This window comes from Macrobrachium rosenbergii, chromosome 13, assembly GCF_040412425.1.
Source record: "Macrobrachium rosenbergii isolate ZJJX-2024 chromosome 13, ASM4041242v1, whole genome shotgun sequence".
Taxonomy (NCBI): Eukaryota; Metazoa; Arthropoda; class Malacostraca; order Decapoda; family Palaemonidae; genus Macrobrachium; species Macrobrachium rosenbergii.
In genome coordinates this window covers 7,863,702-7,881,875 of record NC_089753.1, presented here as the reverse complement: position 1 = coordinate 7,881,875, position 18,174 = coordinate 7,863,702, and the positions used below count along the sequence as shown (strand labels likewise).

The window sequence follows — 18,174 nt, the reverse complement described above, 5'->3', positions numbered from 1 at the left end:
CCTTAAAATTACTTAAAGCAAGGTGAAACATGAAAGCGCACAAAATAACTGCAAATATAACCTTAATACTATACACGTAAACTTAGGCTAAACACGTAAGAGACAAAATCAATGAGCATTAACATATACATCCATCTGGGGTACGTGGAGCCAAATAAAAACTGTCCAGTACCCCATAAGAGAAACAATCATGGCATGTCAGATTACACTTTTTCCATCAACAGGTACAAGAAACATCAATATGAGGAGCCAGGCAGTGAGGTATAATCAACCAGGAGAATAAGCAGAAAAGTAAATGAGGCAGGCGGGCGGGGAAAGGAAAGGACAAGGATATGATTAATTAAGGTGGGGAGATGACACTTCCCACAGCTATGGTAGAAAATTTCAGGGCTTCGAGCGATTTTTAAATAGTGGCGTTTAAACACTAGAGGTGATTTCCAACCCGTAAATTTAGATAACTCTGAAAAGTCCATATTATGAAAGTAATTAATGGAAGTAGCAACTGCTCGAATATCATGAACCTTGGGAACTGAATCTGGGTTGGCCTGTTTAATGAAATATAGAATTTGTTGTCTTATAGCATTTAGTGAAAGAGTACCACCTTTCTCCTGATAAAAAGAGGACCCGACTTACTCTGTGGAGTTCTTAAAAGGTAAGATTTAAGTGTATAAACTGGACATAAAGACTGGTCTTGAGGAAGGGGCACCACCTTCCAAGGAGACCACCTGTCCTGTGGGTCTTCGTTCTTAGCTAAAAATCTAGGGTCAGGGAAAGGAGGACCTCTCAGATGGGAGGAAGTTCACATAATTATCACCTCTAGTGAGCCGACAGCTCTGAGATTCTAGCACCTGAAGCCAAGCTAATCAAAAATAAAGTCTTCCTTAACAGATCCTGATAAGAGCAATGAAAGTTATCCATCTCTGATGCTAACTTGAGGACGTCATTGAGAAACCACGTAACAGACTGTGGGCGTGATACTGGTCTCAGACGAGCGCATGCTCTGGGGATAGATGAAAAGTAGGAATCTGTAAGGTCGATTTTAAAGCCGAAAGAAATACTTTCTTTAATGCTGACTTGATTGTGGTAATAGTGGCCGAGCAAGGCCTTTCTCAAACAATGATCTAAAGAAGGAAACTCCTAAATTAGCTGTCATGATTTTAGCTTCAGATGCTTTTAGGAAGGAGGCTAATTTTTTGACTGCTGAGTCATACTGTCTAATAGTAGAATCTCTTTTATCTGATTCTAAAAACAGAGTGTTGACAGGGTCAATGTTCGCTCCTTTTGGGCTGCGAATTTTATAAAGTCCATAAAACTAGGGCATTCTGAATTCTTGAGGAAGCTGACACAGTCTTGGTTTGTACTGTCTGAGTCAGAATGGGCTTGGGAATCCGAAGACTCCGTAATCCCAGTTCCTGAAGAAGAGGGAACCAATTGCTCTTCGGCCAATAGGGGCTACTAGGGCTAATTGACCTTTGAATGTCCTGAGTTTGTGTAAAACTTTCAGCAGTAAATTTATTGGGGGAAAAGATAAATCTTCTCCCAATTGTTCCAATCTACTGTCATTGCGTCTATGGCGAACGCCTGAGGGTCCAGGTTGGGGGCCACATAACAGGGAGCTTGAAGTTGCTCTCCGTTGCGAACAGATCCACTTGGAGGCCCGGAACCCGGCGGCAAATCCATTTGAAAGATTCCACGTCCAGGGACCACTCCGTCTCCAACGGAGTAGTCCTGGACAGGGAATCCGCCACCACGTTCCGTGACTTCTGCTAGGTGGGTGGCTGACAGGTGCCAGCCGTGCTTGTTCGCTAGGGAGAAGATAGCAACCATTACTTGGTTTACTCGGCCTGATTTGGAGCCGCCCCTGTTGATGCAATGAACTACCACTGCGCTGTCCAATACCAACCTGATATGAATCCGGTTGGGGGGGCGGATTTTCTTCAGAGTTAGAAATACCGCCATAGCTTCCAGGGTGTTTATATGGAACTGCTGAAACATTGTGGACCACGTTCCTTGTACTTTTTGTTTTGGTGAATATCCCCCCCAGCCGCTTAGGGAAGCGTCTGTGTGAACTACTAGTGCCGGAGGGGGAAATTGAAGCGGAACTGTATTGGACAGGCCTCTGACCGAGGTCCAAGGTCGCAACCTTGTCTTTAAGATTTGAGGAATAGAGGAGACCTTGTCTCTGAGCTTGACATTGGCTCGACTCCGCCACACTCTGTTTATGTCTTTTAATTTCGCTTTTAATAGCAGGTTTGTCACTGAGGCAAACTGAAGAGATCCAAGGACCCTTTCTTGGGACCGGCGGGATGCTGATGGATTTTTGAGGAATCTCCTGGTGAGAGATGCTATCTCTTTCCTCTTGGGAGGCGGAAGGGACAGCGTGTGAGATGACAGATCCCACTGGAGACCCAACCACTGAAACCGGGACTCCGGAGTCAGACGGGACTTCTCTCTGTTCAGTTGAAAACCTAGCGACTCCAGGAAATTGATGACTATGGACGTAGCTTTCTGACACTCCGAACTGTTGGTGCCCAAATTATCCAATCGTCCAAATATGCTGCTAGGGATATCCCTTGAGACCGGAGTTGTTGTACTACCGTGTCCGCCAGCTTTGTGAATATCCTGGGCAATGTTCAGACCGAAGGGCATGACCCTGAAGGAGTAGGCTTGATTCCCCGAGTCTGAAAACCGAGGAACTGAGAGAAGTTCCGCGCAACCGGGACGTGATAATAAGCGTCTGAAAGATCGATAGAGGTGGTGACGGCTCCACGCGGAAGTAGAGTCCGTGACCTGAGCTACCGTAAGCATGCGAAATTTGTCGCATTTTATGTAGAGATTTAGACGCGACAGATCCAGGATCACTCTTTGCTGATCGGAGTCTTTTTTGGGAACAGTGAATAACCTGCCTTGAAACTTTAGGTGCCTTACTTTCTTTATTGCTCGTTTGTTGAGCAATTCTGTCACATAATCCTTTAGGATTGATGTGGGTGGCTGGTAAAACCTGGTTAGAGGAGGAGGGTTTTTGATCCAGCTCCATCCTAGTCCTTTGGACACAATGCTGTGTGCCCAAGGGCTGAAGGTCCATTGGTCCCTGAACCAAAACAGGCGACCGCCTACCTGTGTTCTCTCAGTGGGAGGGAGCGGGTTTATTCCCCTACCACGTCCAGGTCTTCCCCTTGGGGTGGTGTTGGGCTTCCCTCTATGAGGGGGTTTTGCCTCTTCCTCCCCTTGCAACCCTATTAAGGCCGTGAAAATAACCACGGCCCTCATATGGGGGTTGTATGCTGGGTGAGGCCACATAGGAGGGTGCAGCTGGTTGGACCAGCACATACTGTTGGGGGTGAGCCTTAGAAGTAGAAGGCTGCGCCACTGCCGAGACCGGGACGGCTTGGACTACCGCCTGATGGTGGGGCCTCTTATGCCTCCTGAAGCGTTTACCTCCTCTCGATTGGGGGCCGGCCGATTCTGGGGTCTTACGCTTATAGGCCGAAATGCCCCAGCGAGAACGAAGACTCTGGTTGGCCCGTGTAGCCCCGGCCATAACATTGTGACCTCCTCTTCAGGGAAGAGGTTAGGTCCCCAGATCGAGCTTTTCACGAGCTTGTTAGGCTCGTGGCGGATAGTCGCATCGGCAAAGATGAACTTCCTACATTCCAGTCTGGCCATGATAAATTCAAATAGGTCAGACTGGAAGCCTGCCAGCAAGGATTTAGCCAAAACTTGAAAGAAAGGCTCGTCCGAGCAGGAGACGGCAGTAGCTTCCGTAAGGCATACGGAGTTCAACGATCGGGCTAACTTAACCCGAGCATCAAACTCGCTTTCAAAAGAGCTTCCGGCAGCTTGGGGAGCTGCTCACTGAATTGCGTGGAAGCGCAGAAGGGATCCAGCTTCCCGACCGTGAAAGTGGACGGGCGTCTGACCAGAACTCATTACTTCCTGGGAATACCAGGGAAGTAGGGTCTGTCTCCTTAGCTGTGGTAACGGATTACCATCGAAAGCACGCCGGGCCGTAGCCAGAGCGACTTTGTCCAAGCAAGGGGTGGGTAGGTTGTCTCCAGGGCGAACATGGTAAAGTTGCCCTTGAAAGGAGTCAACTCAGATGTCTGCCTGCCACTCCGTCCAGAGTGCGCAGGAGAGCCGACTGAGCTTGGTCCCTAGGGACGATGACAGTCTCCCTAGGAACCTTGTCTGACCGAATCCAAGCTTCCTCCGTAAGTCTCACGAAGCCTGGGTAAGGGGCAGGAGATCGGGGAAGAACTCCACCTCTCCAACCGTCTCGTGCCAAGACCATCAAGTGTCAGCTTGCCATCATGTTGATGGCCCGGAGAGCGAAATCGCCAAGGGTTACCGACATCGAACGGCGGGAGGTCCGCAGTGTCGGGGATAACATACTGTGGTTCGGCTGGGGTGGTGAGCCATTCCCGCCAGTATGTTATCATGACTGGCCAACTTCTCGGAGATTTCGCTAAATCTCGAATCCAGGTCCTCTGTAAATCGCTTATAAAGCTGATTGGCAAAGGCCTCTGCGTCAAAGCAGGTTGGCGAGGAGGGCTTGGTTTTGCAGCCCTCTTACTCGCGCCTTTGCTGGAGGAACCAGACTTGCTCCCGGAGGCTACAGGTCCTGAAACCTTAGCCTTCGACGGGGAAGGGCGTGCCTTCTTGGAAGTCGAGGACTTGTAGCCCTTCGCCTTCCATGAAGTCTTCAACTTCAACTTGGGGATAGCAGACGGAGCTCTATCACCCAAGGAGGAAGACTTCACAAAACCTGCAAAGGAAGATATGGATGAAGCAGGGGAGTCAAATAAAGGGGGGCCCGCCCCAACAACCTCACTTACCTCACCACCTACCACCTGGTCCTGCTCTATATTCATTGGTTCCAGGTTAAGATTAATGGCGGCTACATCCTCCGAGACCTCAGCGTAGAGGATATCCGCTTGGGGTGGCTGGGTCTCATCCCGGATTTGCTGGATGATAGGGGTGGCAAGGTCTTCAGGCACTGCGGCCGCCACCCGTGCGCCGGGGTAGAGCAAGTCCCTCAACCTAGCGTCGAGGACGTAGGGCTTCCCCGACGGAACGTTCCTGCCAAACCCAGCCACCCAGGCCCGGAGGGATTCCAAGGCAGACTTCTTGGAAGCTTCGTCCGCCTGTAAGAAAACCAACAATTAGCTAAGAACGAAAACCATTCCGGGAACCTCATAAACAATATACAATATACAATATGAGGAGCATAAAGCAGGAGTAATGTAAAGACTGTCACTTACCAACTCATCCTGGACAGTTGTGCAGAGAGCAAAAGCAAACCTCACAACCATCAGGTGCCAGACAACCAGGTCATCCAGGCGGACCGCACAACCAGCGTGGGTCCGGCAAAACTACGTGACCGTAAGGTTGTTGGAGGAGGCGGTGCACCCCGGCTCCTCAGCGAACAGTCTGTAAGTAGAAAAGTACATGAACCTCCCACCCTAAGCAAACTAAAGCTGGCGAGGCCGGGAAACTCAACTGCAACCGGAATACTCCGGCGGAGAAGAACTCCCTTATCATAAACTGGGCCAATAAGCTCTAAATTACATAGAGTGGAAGGTAGGATTTCAGACCCCGGAGTACTCCGGGGAATGAAGGAAAGAGAGACCAGGAACTAACCATAAGGGCTGCCAGTAAAATAACGGCGGAGACCCCTGGTATAGGACCGGACTCACGTATATATAATATATATAATGAATTAAGGAGAGTACTCCTGTAGATAAACAGACTTATCTAAAAAATAATAACAGTAACAAGTGATGGTAAGAACTCAAGAGGACGGAGGGATCCGCTCCCCTATAAAATGAAAAACCTTCCGCCCTTACTTCCCCGCCGGAGGAACAAGACGGGTAAAATGCTCGTATGTTCATAACATAGGCTGAAGCAATATATATTACCGTATCAACGTAACCCGACGGGGAGACGAGGAGTGACTAAACCACCAACCCCAATACAGCGATGCTAGGGACGATATGGGAGGGAGCGAATCCCTCAACCAACAGGAGAAGTCCCTGAACTCGGAGAAAACGCCATCTAGCGTCACCCGCACGAGTAGAGCAAGGCTGGAGAGGAGGAGGGGGGGGGGGGAAGGAGGAGGAGTAGGCTACCAGGAAGGAACAGGAGACGGGGAGAAGCTCACCCGCTCAACTGCACCATACCTCCCAGACAATGAATCTTGGAGGGGTAATATGACTGGAAGCAACCAACCCGAAGCCCGACTCCTACCTAGGCGGTTTCCTAATATGGACCTAACCTTAATATAGGCTAGGAAAAGGAGGGCAAAAGGGAGGAGGAAGCAACAGGGAGAGAAATTTTGTGCCGAGAACCAACCGGGATCGAGAATGGCGGGCAAGGGGGCGACTAGCCTAGAGGAAACACATCCCAAGAACTCGATTCCCCCCAAATGGAGGAAGAGAACTAAGGGGCTCACTCTGCCCACCGAAAAACGATCCCGGAGGAAACAGCAACAAAACTCCCTCAACCTGAACTCCCCACCCAGGGCAAGGGGATGGAAGCAAACAAGCCTACTCCACAGGATAACCATCACTCATAAAAACTAAAATGTGCTCAACAGAGAGCGTAGCCTACCACGGGGAAGCGGTTAGATCTGAGGCTGCCGCCAGCACCCGAGGTAAACCACCCAATAAAATAATAAAAACAATAAAAATAAAAATAAAACTACAAGAGAGCACCATCTTCAAGCAAAAATTAATTAGCCTAGTAAGACCAAAAACAACAGGAACCCAACCTGGAGGGGGTACCTAGACGGGGCATCACTCCCACAAAGGCCAGTAGGCCAATTGAACGTAATTCATAAGGGGGGGAGCCACCGCAAGGAACCACCAGGAAGGGAACCAAGGGGGCAAAATCTATCTATAACGACGAGGAGACAACTCCAACTGAAAAGAACAGAAGGAGTCGCCTCGCGGTCGACATGGCTGGCGGGGGACGCCGTGGCGACATAATAAGATCTCAATATTTATGAAAATACGAGACCGTAACAGCCAAAAAATAGAACAAAACCCCACAAGAAGATGGTACTTAACTTGGAAATGGTAAAGCTGCTCGACGCCATCGCAGAAAGCAGAAAATTCCAAAATAAAGGAGACGAGCACACAAAAGAAACAGCGATTTCACGTGCTAGAAAATGGAATGAGGTAGGTGGCGCTGGTGTCGCCGTCCTGGCGGGTGTTTGGTGTGGGGGCTGTAACGGCTCACCGCTCTGTTCCGGGGATTTTGATAGGGAGAGATCTTTCGAGTAGGTTTCCGTGGTAGTGGTAATTCACTCACCCCTTCTTATACCGACGCCTTCCTAGAAGACGCTCGACTGGGGGTAGTAACCCCAGCTTTCCTGAAAGCTCTTTTTCTCTGGTATATCTAGCAAGGTTATACCTAGAAATTCGTGCTGTAATGGAATTTCACCGGCTGACACGGGACTGGACTCAGAAATGCTACAAATCTGGAAACTTAAATCTACAACATACCTCACGAGTAATTCTGAGTTTTAATAATAACTCAAATTTCACACTTAGCACCTAATTTTTTAGGTGATAAAGTAGTTGTCTACAGTATTGCTGTGGGTGAATAAAAGTAAAACACACTTTTAAAACTGCAGTTCTGGATTTCAAAGTTTTTCAATTTTTAGGGAAAAATCTAACATCCTTCAGGCCATTAGATATAAGAAAGTACTTTAAAGTACTTGGGTTTGCTTTTTGTATCTTGGTGTCACACATTATCCTTTGTATCTTCAACTCCTCTAACTTTTGCAAGAGTAAACTATTTAACAAAGGATACTGCACTACATATGGCAGAGAACATATTTTGTGCTAATTAAATAAATCTAACCAAAGAAAAAACTACATATTAAATCATCTGCTAAAGAGAGATAAAAAACTGGCAGTAAACATTCTGACCTTGAACATGCATGAAATACTGCCTAAAAACAATTTAAATGCTATATCAATATGAATAGTTTCAAGTAGTCCATCTTGCAATATACACAACAATTTAACAGCTTGTTCAGAAAGCTAAAATCATGCATAAAAACCATAAAACTTGGTAGGTGTTAGAATGTCAATCACACACGAAAGAATACCTATTTCCACTTGTGACACTTGTTGAGCGTGTCAGGAGGCAAAAACAGGGCAATGTGTTAGAAGGGAGATCAAAATACAGGTGCAATAGTGCTCCACAATAACATATGTTGTTTTAAGAGTTCAGTCCAAACCAGAACAATTCAATTTGAATGAAATGCTAAACCATAAAAAAGGCAATAAGTGGCCTGTGAATTGCATCTCCTCATCAATAAATAAAGGAAAAAGGGATTTGGTAGTAAGCCATAAACTGTCAACTACCTCGAGATGATCTCCCCCCTGAAAAAAGAATAGCAAGTCATCATAAGATTTAACATCCTCTGACATGGAAAATATTACATTAATAATTTCTTCATGCATACCATTCATATCAGTGAAGCCTTACAGAGACTTAAACATATACCCACAATAAATCTATCTTAATAATGTATTCTAAGTCTTTAGTCAGACAAAAATGATATGATCATCAACAAAACAATAAAGAGGCACTTAAAACCTTCATCTCTTCTAAAGTAATTGTCATTTCATGTAAAATTTACATGGGAGACTTTGAGATGACTAGCTGTAAATAATAAAGCTATACTTATCATCACCAACATTTTTACATCAGATTCTCCTTTTACAGGGTTAGATATCTTTTTTTGTAAACTCTGCCTGAATTCTCTGCTTTATTAACTAACTACCCAATTAACTCTTATGGACTTGAAAATATAAAGGCCTAAGAATAATTTAAGTTTCCTAAAGTTTCTAAACAGCATTTTACCCAATCCACTGACAGATGAATTCATCAGGTGGTCAGAATTGCAGATATATAAAAACACACATACTGAAGTTTATATTCATGTTAACACACATCTACCATGATGATATTATAAAGTACTTAATGAAACCACTGTGCCATATTTCTACACTTTCAGAGGGCTCATCCAAAGAATTTGTCTTTTAATATAAAAATTGCTGGAGCAAGGCCAAAAAAAGCTGGACAAAATGGAGACCAAAGAGAATGTATGAAATGTAAAACGCACCCTACAGAATACACATACACGAAAAAATTTAAATTCAGTTGAGAGAGTATTTTAGCGGATGTACCATTGGTTGAATATGTAGTGTAAATCTTACAGTACTGAATCTTCAAACAAATCTTTCTCTAAACTTTCTACTGAAATAATTGGTGCATAACACTGAATCTTTAATTAAAGCCAATTTTACATTTTTCTCAAGAACTTTACTATTCATTGCTAACATTATGACAAAATAATATGAATGAAATAGCCAAGAGTCTAAACAGCATTGGAATGAGGTTTCAATGTAGTTCTGTTATCTGAGGAAGCAGCAAAAAAAATTCAAATACTTTGGATAGAGAATAATGAAGCCTTATACATGATTTCATTTCCTATTATGTTACAACAGCAAAATTACACTTTTTATAAATTAATTTGTAATGTGATAGTAGTTTTCTTATAAGACCATTACCTTTTATATTACTTTGCAAGGCTGGTTTTTATACAGGTAGGCGTCAAGTTACGACAGGGTTAGGCTCTCACATGCATGTCGGAAGTTGAATATTGGTGCAAATCACTTTGCAATTCAGTATACTGTACAGGTATATATGGGTTATCCCTTAGCCTAACTCCTTTTACATACAGCCTACCATGGTTTTACCACCACAAATATATTCTCATACAGTAACTTATAATATTGCATTATACTCATTTGTTTTGCTTAGAATTTAGTGAATTAGCCTTTTTACTTTGTAATGTTCCCATACCATGAGTTATAATTACCAAGCACTGCATCATTCATACTGTGCTGTGGACTACTACACTCTTAATATGTTGTTTTTAAGAAATTTATTAAAAAGGTACAGTATTATTAATATTCAGTTTTATTATGATCATCAATTTCCCATTTCACCTTGTGATATCATGGAAACCTTGCATGTGTAACTAACCCTGTGTTTACGTTATGAGGCATTTCGTCAATTATGACATCCTACGCAAACACCCACCGTTTAGATTTCTTCTTTTTTAGTTTTCACTGGGTATCATAGTTATATATTTACAGTACACAGGAGAATATTTTATTACTGTTGATATATGTAATTTCATTAATAAATTTTCCAATGCATCTCCATGTTTTGTAACTTGCCCTATGTTTACAGTACATTCATGTTTCATATGCTTCAAAAGTAAGCCAGTGGTGACTGCTCCTAAAATTAAATCAGTTTAGCCTTATTTTAGTTGACTCTGATGAATAGCACACCATATTAATTCAGTTACAGTATTGGAAAGTATTTACCATTACTGATCTTTGGTTTGACCTCAACCAATTTATGTTTCGTCGTTATGTTACAAAACACTTTTGTAATGTTTGCGTATCATGTGGGGCACATGCTTTTAGTGATGTTTACCTTTTCACATTTACTCTAAAGTTCTTTTAAGTTTATTCTAAGAATGGTTATTAGCTCATAGCTTTTGCAAGGTAAATGTTAGAATCTTTTATCCTTTTATGAATTCGTCAAAATAATCGATGAACTTACTCACTGCCTCTTCATCCGCATTCACTGCCTCTCCTGTTACCAGAACATCATGAAAACTGAATCTTCTTTTGAACCTTTTGAACTATCAGTACTTGCAATGAATTCTTGTTGATATTCAACACCCGCATGTTTCTTAAGAGTCTGAAACAGACTTCTAGAATCTAGCCTTTGACCGAATCATAAGAAAGCTTAATGGTGTTCATTTTCTAATCTGGTCTTCTATCCACACCATTAATAATTGTTCCATTTCAAGGACTAGCCCTTATCTTGGCTTCGCAATTAGTTTAGTTCATTGAAGCAAAACCGTTTAACAGCTTCACATATATGTTCTAGATCCTTAAGAATTGTCAACACTCTTGAACGGGGAAGTTCTATGTCGCGTGCATGTACATGAATGCTAGGCAGGCTACAAACTACAAAACATGTTTGATTTTACTCTGCTTCAGACTGCATCTGGTGTACAATCAAATGTCAGTATGTGTCAGAGACCTTTGGTGTAAAAAGTTTAGATGGATCAAACAGCTGGTCAATCCTTCCTGCCTAGCCATACATTCTTAAAATTGTTTAATTGTATGATCATATACCATGCTGGGTTTACACGTTTGATAGTGTGTGGCCTGCTTTACATGTATTGCCAGACTCCAACTCGTAAGCACTGCCTGCTGCATGAGGTTTCGTAAATTTTTATAATTTTTTTTTACAATCTTCTTATCTTCACAATTTTTTTTGCTACCTTCATAATCTGCATCTGTTGTAAGACAATACCTATCTGTATATTTTACTTGTTTCTCACAAATTTTGTCAACTGTCATTGAAAATGGATACAAGTCAAAAGAGTTTTCAGGAAATCTGAATTAAATAATCTTACATTCACAGTCTTAGCCAACCCAACAGACAGAACAAAAATCCTCAAATTCCCACCTTATTCTTAAATGCCCTGGATGGATTTCAGATCTTGAAAGCAACAGAAATGATAAAGTATCCCTTATGAAAAATCCAAGTTGAATACGATAACTTCAAGTACTGTACATCAGATACCTATGCATGCTTAAGAGAAAGTGAATGAAAGTTTTCAATCCATAACATTATCATTACATACCTAGACTAGCTCTTGGATTTGAAGAGATGGATTCTAGAAAACGACTATCTTTATGACACATCCGTAGAGGTACAAAAAGGGCTTTTCCTGTTGCACATGTGAAGTAACGTTTACCACTGAAAGTTCCGTCTGATAAGCCATCTTCTGTGTCTTCCTGTGTAACACAAATTTAAATAAACTGTAATCTTATAAACAAATTTCAACAGACTTTCAATAAAGTTTTTTATTAGACTTATCATCAAAGCTGTAACCTAAGGTGAAAATGCAAATGCTACTTGCCAAAGGACCCACAGTAGGGAATGCAGCCCAGTATGAAGAAATTAAGTAAAAAATACACTACACTTAGGAAACAACAAAGAAAAATAAATAACATGAAATATGAAATAAATAAAGTATGATACAAGACTCATGTGAACCTACTCAACAAAAAAACATTTGCAATGATTCAACTACTTGACTAGAGAGATCATTCCACACTTTGATAAAACATGGTATAAAGCTCATACAAAAGGCAAGACAGTCACAATTAACTTCATATCTGGTACAGAACACTCAAGTACTCTGCTGAAGACCAAACCAGGAACAACATCCAAAACATGGCAAAATAAAGCAATAAAAACATTTCCTCTGACAGTCTCCAAAAATTTTCAAAGATTCAATATAAGGAGTTAGGCCATATAACCCAAATCTTCCAATAGTTACTTGCTTTCAGCATAGATGTTAAAGTACTGCAGAATAACTTGAAAACAGAGTGACACATTAAAATAAACCCAATAAAAACTATTCCCAAGCAAAAAATTTGGCAAATGCTCGTACAGTGGTACCTCGGTTAACGAACACCCATGTTCATAAACAAATTGGGTTACGAACCAGATGTTTGAAAATTTTTTGTTCCAGTTCACGAACAGTGCTTCAGGCCATGAACACACAAACATCCCCAAAAAGGGTCCATTGAAAGTGCCCCAATTTTTTAGTGGAGGATGAAGCATCATCTTAAGTACAGTAATACCTTGTTATTACATGATTTGAGTTGCGAGAATTCACAGACACGCGAACTTTTCATTGGAACTTAACTAATTGTTATATGCGATTTTTTCAGACACACGACATTTGTGAATCCTTGAGAAACCCTGCAAAAGTGTTTATTTACATTTTTATGTAATTCACAGTTTTTCTTTCCAAGCTTTTATGTGTAAGTTAAATAACAATAAATACTAAAAATAATAATAATAATATAATAATAATAATAATAATAATAATAATAATAATATAACTGTAGTTACAAAATCTATACATTTCTATAGTGAATTATGTGATATTTTAAAAACAAATATCATTTCCCAATCTTTTGTGAAACCTTTGAAGAGAGGGGCGAGGGCAAAGCTGTCAAATATCTCAATTGTTTCCCACAGCGTGTCAAGGATTTCTACGTACTCTCTCTCTCTCTTTTTTTTTTTTTTTTCTTCATAAATCATGAATTTCCATCTTTTGATATCTAATGTAAGAATAAATTTTCTCTCTCTCTCTCTCTCTCATGTTATTCTCTGTTAGGTAATAATTCATAAATAATTTAACTTGATATTTTAAGTAAGGACAACTCTCTCTCTCTCTCTTCTTATTCTATGTCTCCGTAATAATTGATAAATAATTTCATTCTCTTAAGTAACGACAACCCTTATCTCTCTCTCTCTCTCTCTCTCTCTCTCTCTCTCTCTCTCTCTCTCTCTCTCTCTCTCTCTCTCTCTCTCTCTCATTTGTAGTTAGCGCTCCCACATTTTCACATTTCTACAACTTATCATTTCTCTGTATGTCTTTACCTCTACAGTAGATAGTTTAAATTGATTTAATTTTACCTGCACCATCTATGAACTGTAAAAGAACTAGTGTGGCAAATATGTTCTAAAACATAGAGACATAATAACTAAGAGTTGTATTAGTCCAAATAAAAAACTGTCTGTTCATGAAAGACCATTTCAGAACAAAGAGAAAGAGACACAGTATAAAGAAGTTCTTAAAAATGAGGTTGAGAAGATTTCTAAAAATAGATCGGTCAGAAGGGGAGAGAAAGAAATACTCTTCCAACTCTCTATTTTTATGTCAACCATATATTTCTTTTTTTAAGGGTAATACCTGTATATTAATCTAACTTTTAAATGAAATTACAGTAACTTTAATCACTTAAAAGTTAGCTGAATACTTTGGGAGCATGAGTAGGGTCATATTTAGTGTTTAAACTCTGGAAATAAGCATTTATTAGCATTTTTAGAGACCGTGCCAAACTTAGGCGAAAATTTGCTTTGCGCAAGGGGTTCTGGAACCTAACCTGACATAAATTCGGGATATGACTGTATTGTATAGCGGTTGATGGAATGCAGAGAGAGAGAGACAGAGAGAGAGACTACTGCCCCAGTTAGGTTGTTACATCAATATATTGATTTGCAAAAGTTGAATAATAGTTGTACAGTACTGTATTGAGAATAATGATAATTTTAAAAAACTTGTTTTACTGTATCTAATCATATTGCATGTATTATTGTCATATAATCATATTACAAAACATGAACAGAGTGATCATGTGCCATTGGTATTCTGGTTTTGTTTACATTCTTAAAATCATCAGTTGACTGTTTTACCAACATCATCACTGTCTTTAGTTGCCAAATGAAGCTTAATTCAGACAGATATTTCTTTCTTAAATTATCAAATCTGGGTTTAAAAATTGTAACTACTTTATTTATAAACGCAGTAAATTACATGAAGTACGTGTGATTTTGTCAGTTTCAGGCGTTGCTTTTGCCTCCAAATCGTTTTGGAGTCTGCTATTCGTTTCTTTAGCCACAGCTATAATACCTGCTGCTTCAAGTTAGTGGCATACAGGGTACTTTCTTAACACCTTCTCCATTGGGGACAGATGAATAAAAATGTATTTGACTTTTATTTAGGGAATAACATTGAAAATAAGCAAGTTTTTAACATGACAATTGTAACGCAACTCTTAGTAAGCGTGTGTTAGTTATGGTAACTACTATCGGCACACAGCTGTTTATTAATATAAATTGCAGGATAATAAAAGCTTTAGCACAATTTTTAGAGATTAAAGCAATGTAAATTAATAAAGAAACAGTATCAATAACTCATGGGATGCTGGTAAGCGAGTGGTGTGCCCAATAAGAGCGCCTTATTTGAAAAAACAGTTTGGCGCTCAATCCAGAGGTGAAAACCCTCAAATCGATATTTCCATTTTTCACCGATACATCCGTAAGTATGATATACCACGGTCTGTTATCTCGGTGCGTTACTGTATTTACATATAATCAGGGTTATTTTAATTTAAGTCTATATTCTTTGTCCCAGAGAAACCAAAAAATTGGAAAAAAAAATGGGGTTTGAACCCGAAGGGAAATGAAAACCCTATTTTTAGTCTGTGAGCCGCGAGAGCCTCATGCAGTTACATCTGCCTCAGGCAGTGCCCCGGCTAAGTCCCTTATCAGAGAACTTATAGCACGGGGTTGGCACGTATTCATTCTGGTTAACGGAAGCTTGTCGCTATTGTGACAGGATATCAGGTCTCGGGGGGTCTGCACTTTGACCCCCTATCTGCCACATTGATGAATCAGTTCATGGCTAAACATCTCCACTGGTTACACCTTTCCATCTGCGCTTCCGTGGCTAGTTCGAATGAATCAGGTCAAAACACGACTCTGCATCTACTGCGCATGCGCTTGTCGCCAACCCAATGTTTTTCTAGCAGCGCTGTGGTGGTGTGTGATAAAATCTTTTCCGTCTTTATTTGAGGGATTTCAACTTTATTTGGCATGGAGTCTTCATCTCAGTCAACAAGGAAAAAGCCTGCTCAACTAATATTTTCATAAATTTTTTGTCAGAAATGATGGCTTGGGAGCGTCATACCGCTACCCATATTTAGGCTAGGATTCTGCCTTAATTAAGGTGAAAAGCATAGGTTAGGGTAGGATTTTTAGATTCAGCATGTCAAAAAACCCTGGCGTGAACTGTTAAACATGCTTGGAAAGTTTATATAAACCTGATTGTTATGAAATTATCGATAGCCCGAACGCTAACGTTAGCGCTGAAGTTAGGCAAACCTTTGCTACTTTTAGGTTTACCTAAGCGGATGATAGCCGCTTTCGGTACTTAAGGTAATTCTTTTTAGTTTTATTTATGTGACATAACTATATTTTGGACATTTTGATAGAGTTTTTTGTGTAAAACCTCCGATTTATGTCACATTATCAGTGTGGAAAAATGATGCGGCTTCTGGAACATTCTAGAAGGTTCCATCGAAGCTCTGTCGAAAAAATTGCTTCGACTCAGAAACGTTTAAAAACTGTAACGAAAATTGCATATGATACACTGGCTCCCAGTCGAGTTACCAGATACCTCAAGACGAACTGATTCGCAATATAGTATCGATTCTTGCCAACGTTATTCGTCTGGGGCGATCGATGTCCTATATTGGATATACCTAGATCCCCTAGTCTAGGCTAAGCCTACATGGTAGCCCACATTCTTGGTCTATGATACCCTTGACTCGAATGGCATGGATTTACCTGATGCTCTGTCATACAACTGACATAATCCCAATACTATTCGACTTCCTTGTTCGTGATCATAGATTGCCCTTCAGTTGTAGCTCTCCCCCAGTGGGTAACCTCCCCCTTTCCCCCTGTGCCTAGCGCCCATTGGAGGCGAGCCTCAAACAGGGATGTTGACTGGGCATGAATCCAGCCATTCAAGATAGTAGAATGATGTCACCTCATTCGAGAATATAAAAACTATAAGCTTGTTTTTTCTCATGATATAATGGCTTATATAACATAGTTCCTTAAACATTTTAGGGGTGTTTCACAGTATTATTTTCTTTTATAGGCTTTGCCAAACAAGTGCACTAATGCCACCTGTAAGAAGCAGATAGACTCCATCAAGACTCAGCATGAGTTTTGTCGGGGGTGTACTCCCTGCAGTGTACAGGGTACGGACCATTCGTACTGGAGTCCGGAAGGGTGTGACATATGTAATGAATGGCTGTCATGGGCTCATACGTGCAATCACACTGTTTCTGGCTCTATGGCAAATATTAATATACAACATTTAAGAGCATGGGTAAGAGGATTCTCCAAAATCGGCACAAAAGGTCCTCTTGGCTATTTGCCAGACAAAGGTGTGAGAGATTTTCTCTTCCCCACGGCCAGAATTCAGTCGGTCAGGGGTTATGAGAACTCACCTGATGATGTCGTGGTGGATCCTAATGCATCCACTGTGGTGACCCCCTTCATACCGGAGGATGAAGTCGACTTGGGAGAATCTGAAAATCTGGATGATGAGGGGGATCTATCTGATGCTGAGCCTGTAAGAGCCCGACGCCGTCTCTTCCAAACGCGTGTGTGCGTGTGTTCATCGTCCATCGGAGTGGACAAGACAACAAGAGAATCTCGTTTTCTTTCTCTAAAGGAACGCAATTTCAACCATACAATATTTTTGTCTGTTTCTCCCTAACCATTGTTGTCTTGATTTGTGTGCAATCACCATTACTTGCATTGCCATGCAAGTATTCTAATCATGTACTCATAATGTTCCAATGAATCTTCTTTATCAAACTGTATGTATGTTTTTGTTTGTGAAGACGCCAAACGTCTCTCCATTTCACATGTGTTATGCTACTGCATTGTATTCATTAATCTGTCTCGAATCTCATGCAATTAGCCATATGTAGAATTTCCTGGCCTTTCCATTGATGTATGTTTTAACACCATACATTTATTATGTGTCTCAATATCGCCATCTGTTTGTCTGCCTACAAACACAGATGTCTGAATCTTTTATCTCTGTTTTGCTCTGTCTGTATGTAGATGCTACGTTGCGTCCGCACACGTCAATAACATCTCCGCAGATTCTGTACATTTAATCTCAGTAAGGAACCACCAATAAACCAGTTAACACCCAGCCAGTATGTCACTCAATCCCCAGTCCTTACAAGCCCTGACCCCCAATAGATCAACCGATTCCTGGCAGCATCCCTAGTAAATCGGCTCCTATGGAAGTCGATGAGGATAATGTTTCAGTCCGCACAACTGCCTCTACTAAGAGAAAGTTTGTGGCACAAGAAGCTAGGATGCCTGCAATGGAATCAAAGCTGGACAAGTTGATAGAACTACTACTTGCAAAATCTTTGGATACAGGGGCTCAGGGACAGACTCTGGAGCGAGCACAAGTGTCAGATCCACCCATTATTATAAATGATTTCCCAGATTTGAGAGTGGTGGAGGACGAGCCAGAGCAGTATAATCCCTGGGTGGTGGCATAACGGCTAGCTAGAGCGGTGGATGGCATCTTCTATGATAGTGATGTATGCACCCCTCTAGCTAGGTTAGAGTTTGCAAAACCTTTTGTCCACTTCAAAGGTA

General features: G+C 41.4%; 1 protein-coding gene across 10 annotated transcripts in view; it reads right to left on the bottom strand.

The window, feature by feature from the left end:
- Positions 1 to 18,174, bottom strand: part of CYLD (ubiquitin carboxyl-terminal hydrolase CYLD) — a 187,976-nt gene that overhangs the window by 105,624 nt on the left and 64,178 nt on the right. For 7 of the 10 annotated variants that reach the window (XR_010854997.1, XM_067114153.1, XM_067114156.1 and 4 more), the window contains 2 exons: positions 11,753 to 11,906; positions 8,376 to 8,393 (listed from right to left, as the gene is read on the bottom strand). Coding sequence is in view for 9 of the 10 variants with exons in the window: in XM_067114153.1 (XP_066970254.1) it covers positions 8,376 to 8,393; positions 11,753 to 11,906 (172 nt within the window). In the remaining variant the exon portion in view is untranslated. The remainder of the gene's footprint in view (positions 1 to 8,375; positions 8,394 to 11,752; positions 11,907 to 18,174) is intronic. The other 3 variants (XM_067114158.1, XM_067114157.1, XM_067114162.1) reach the window with 1 other exon arrangement.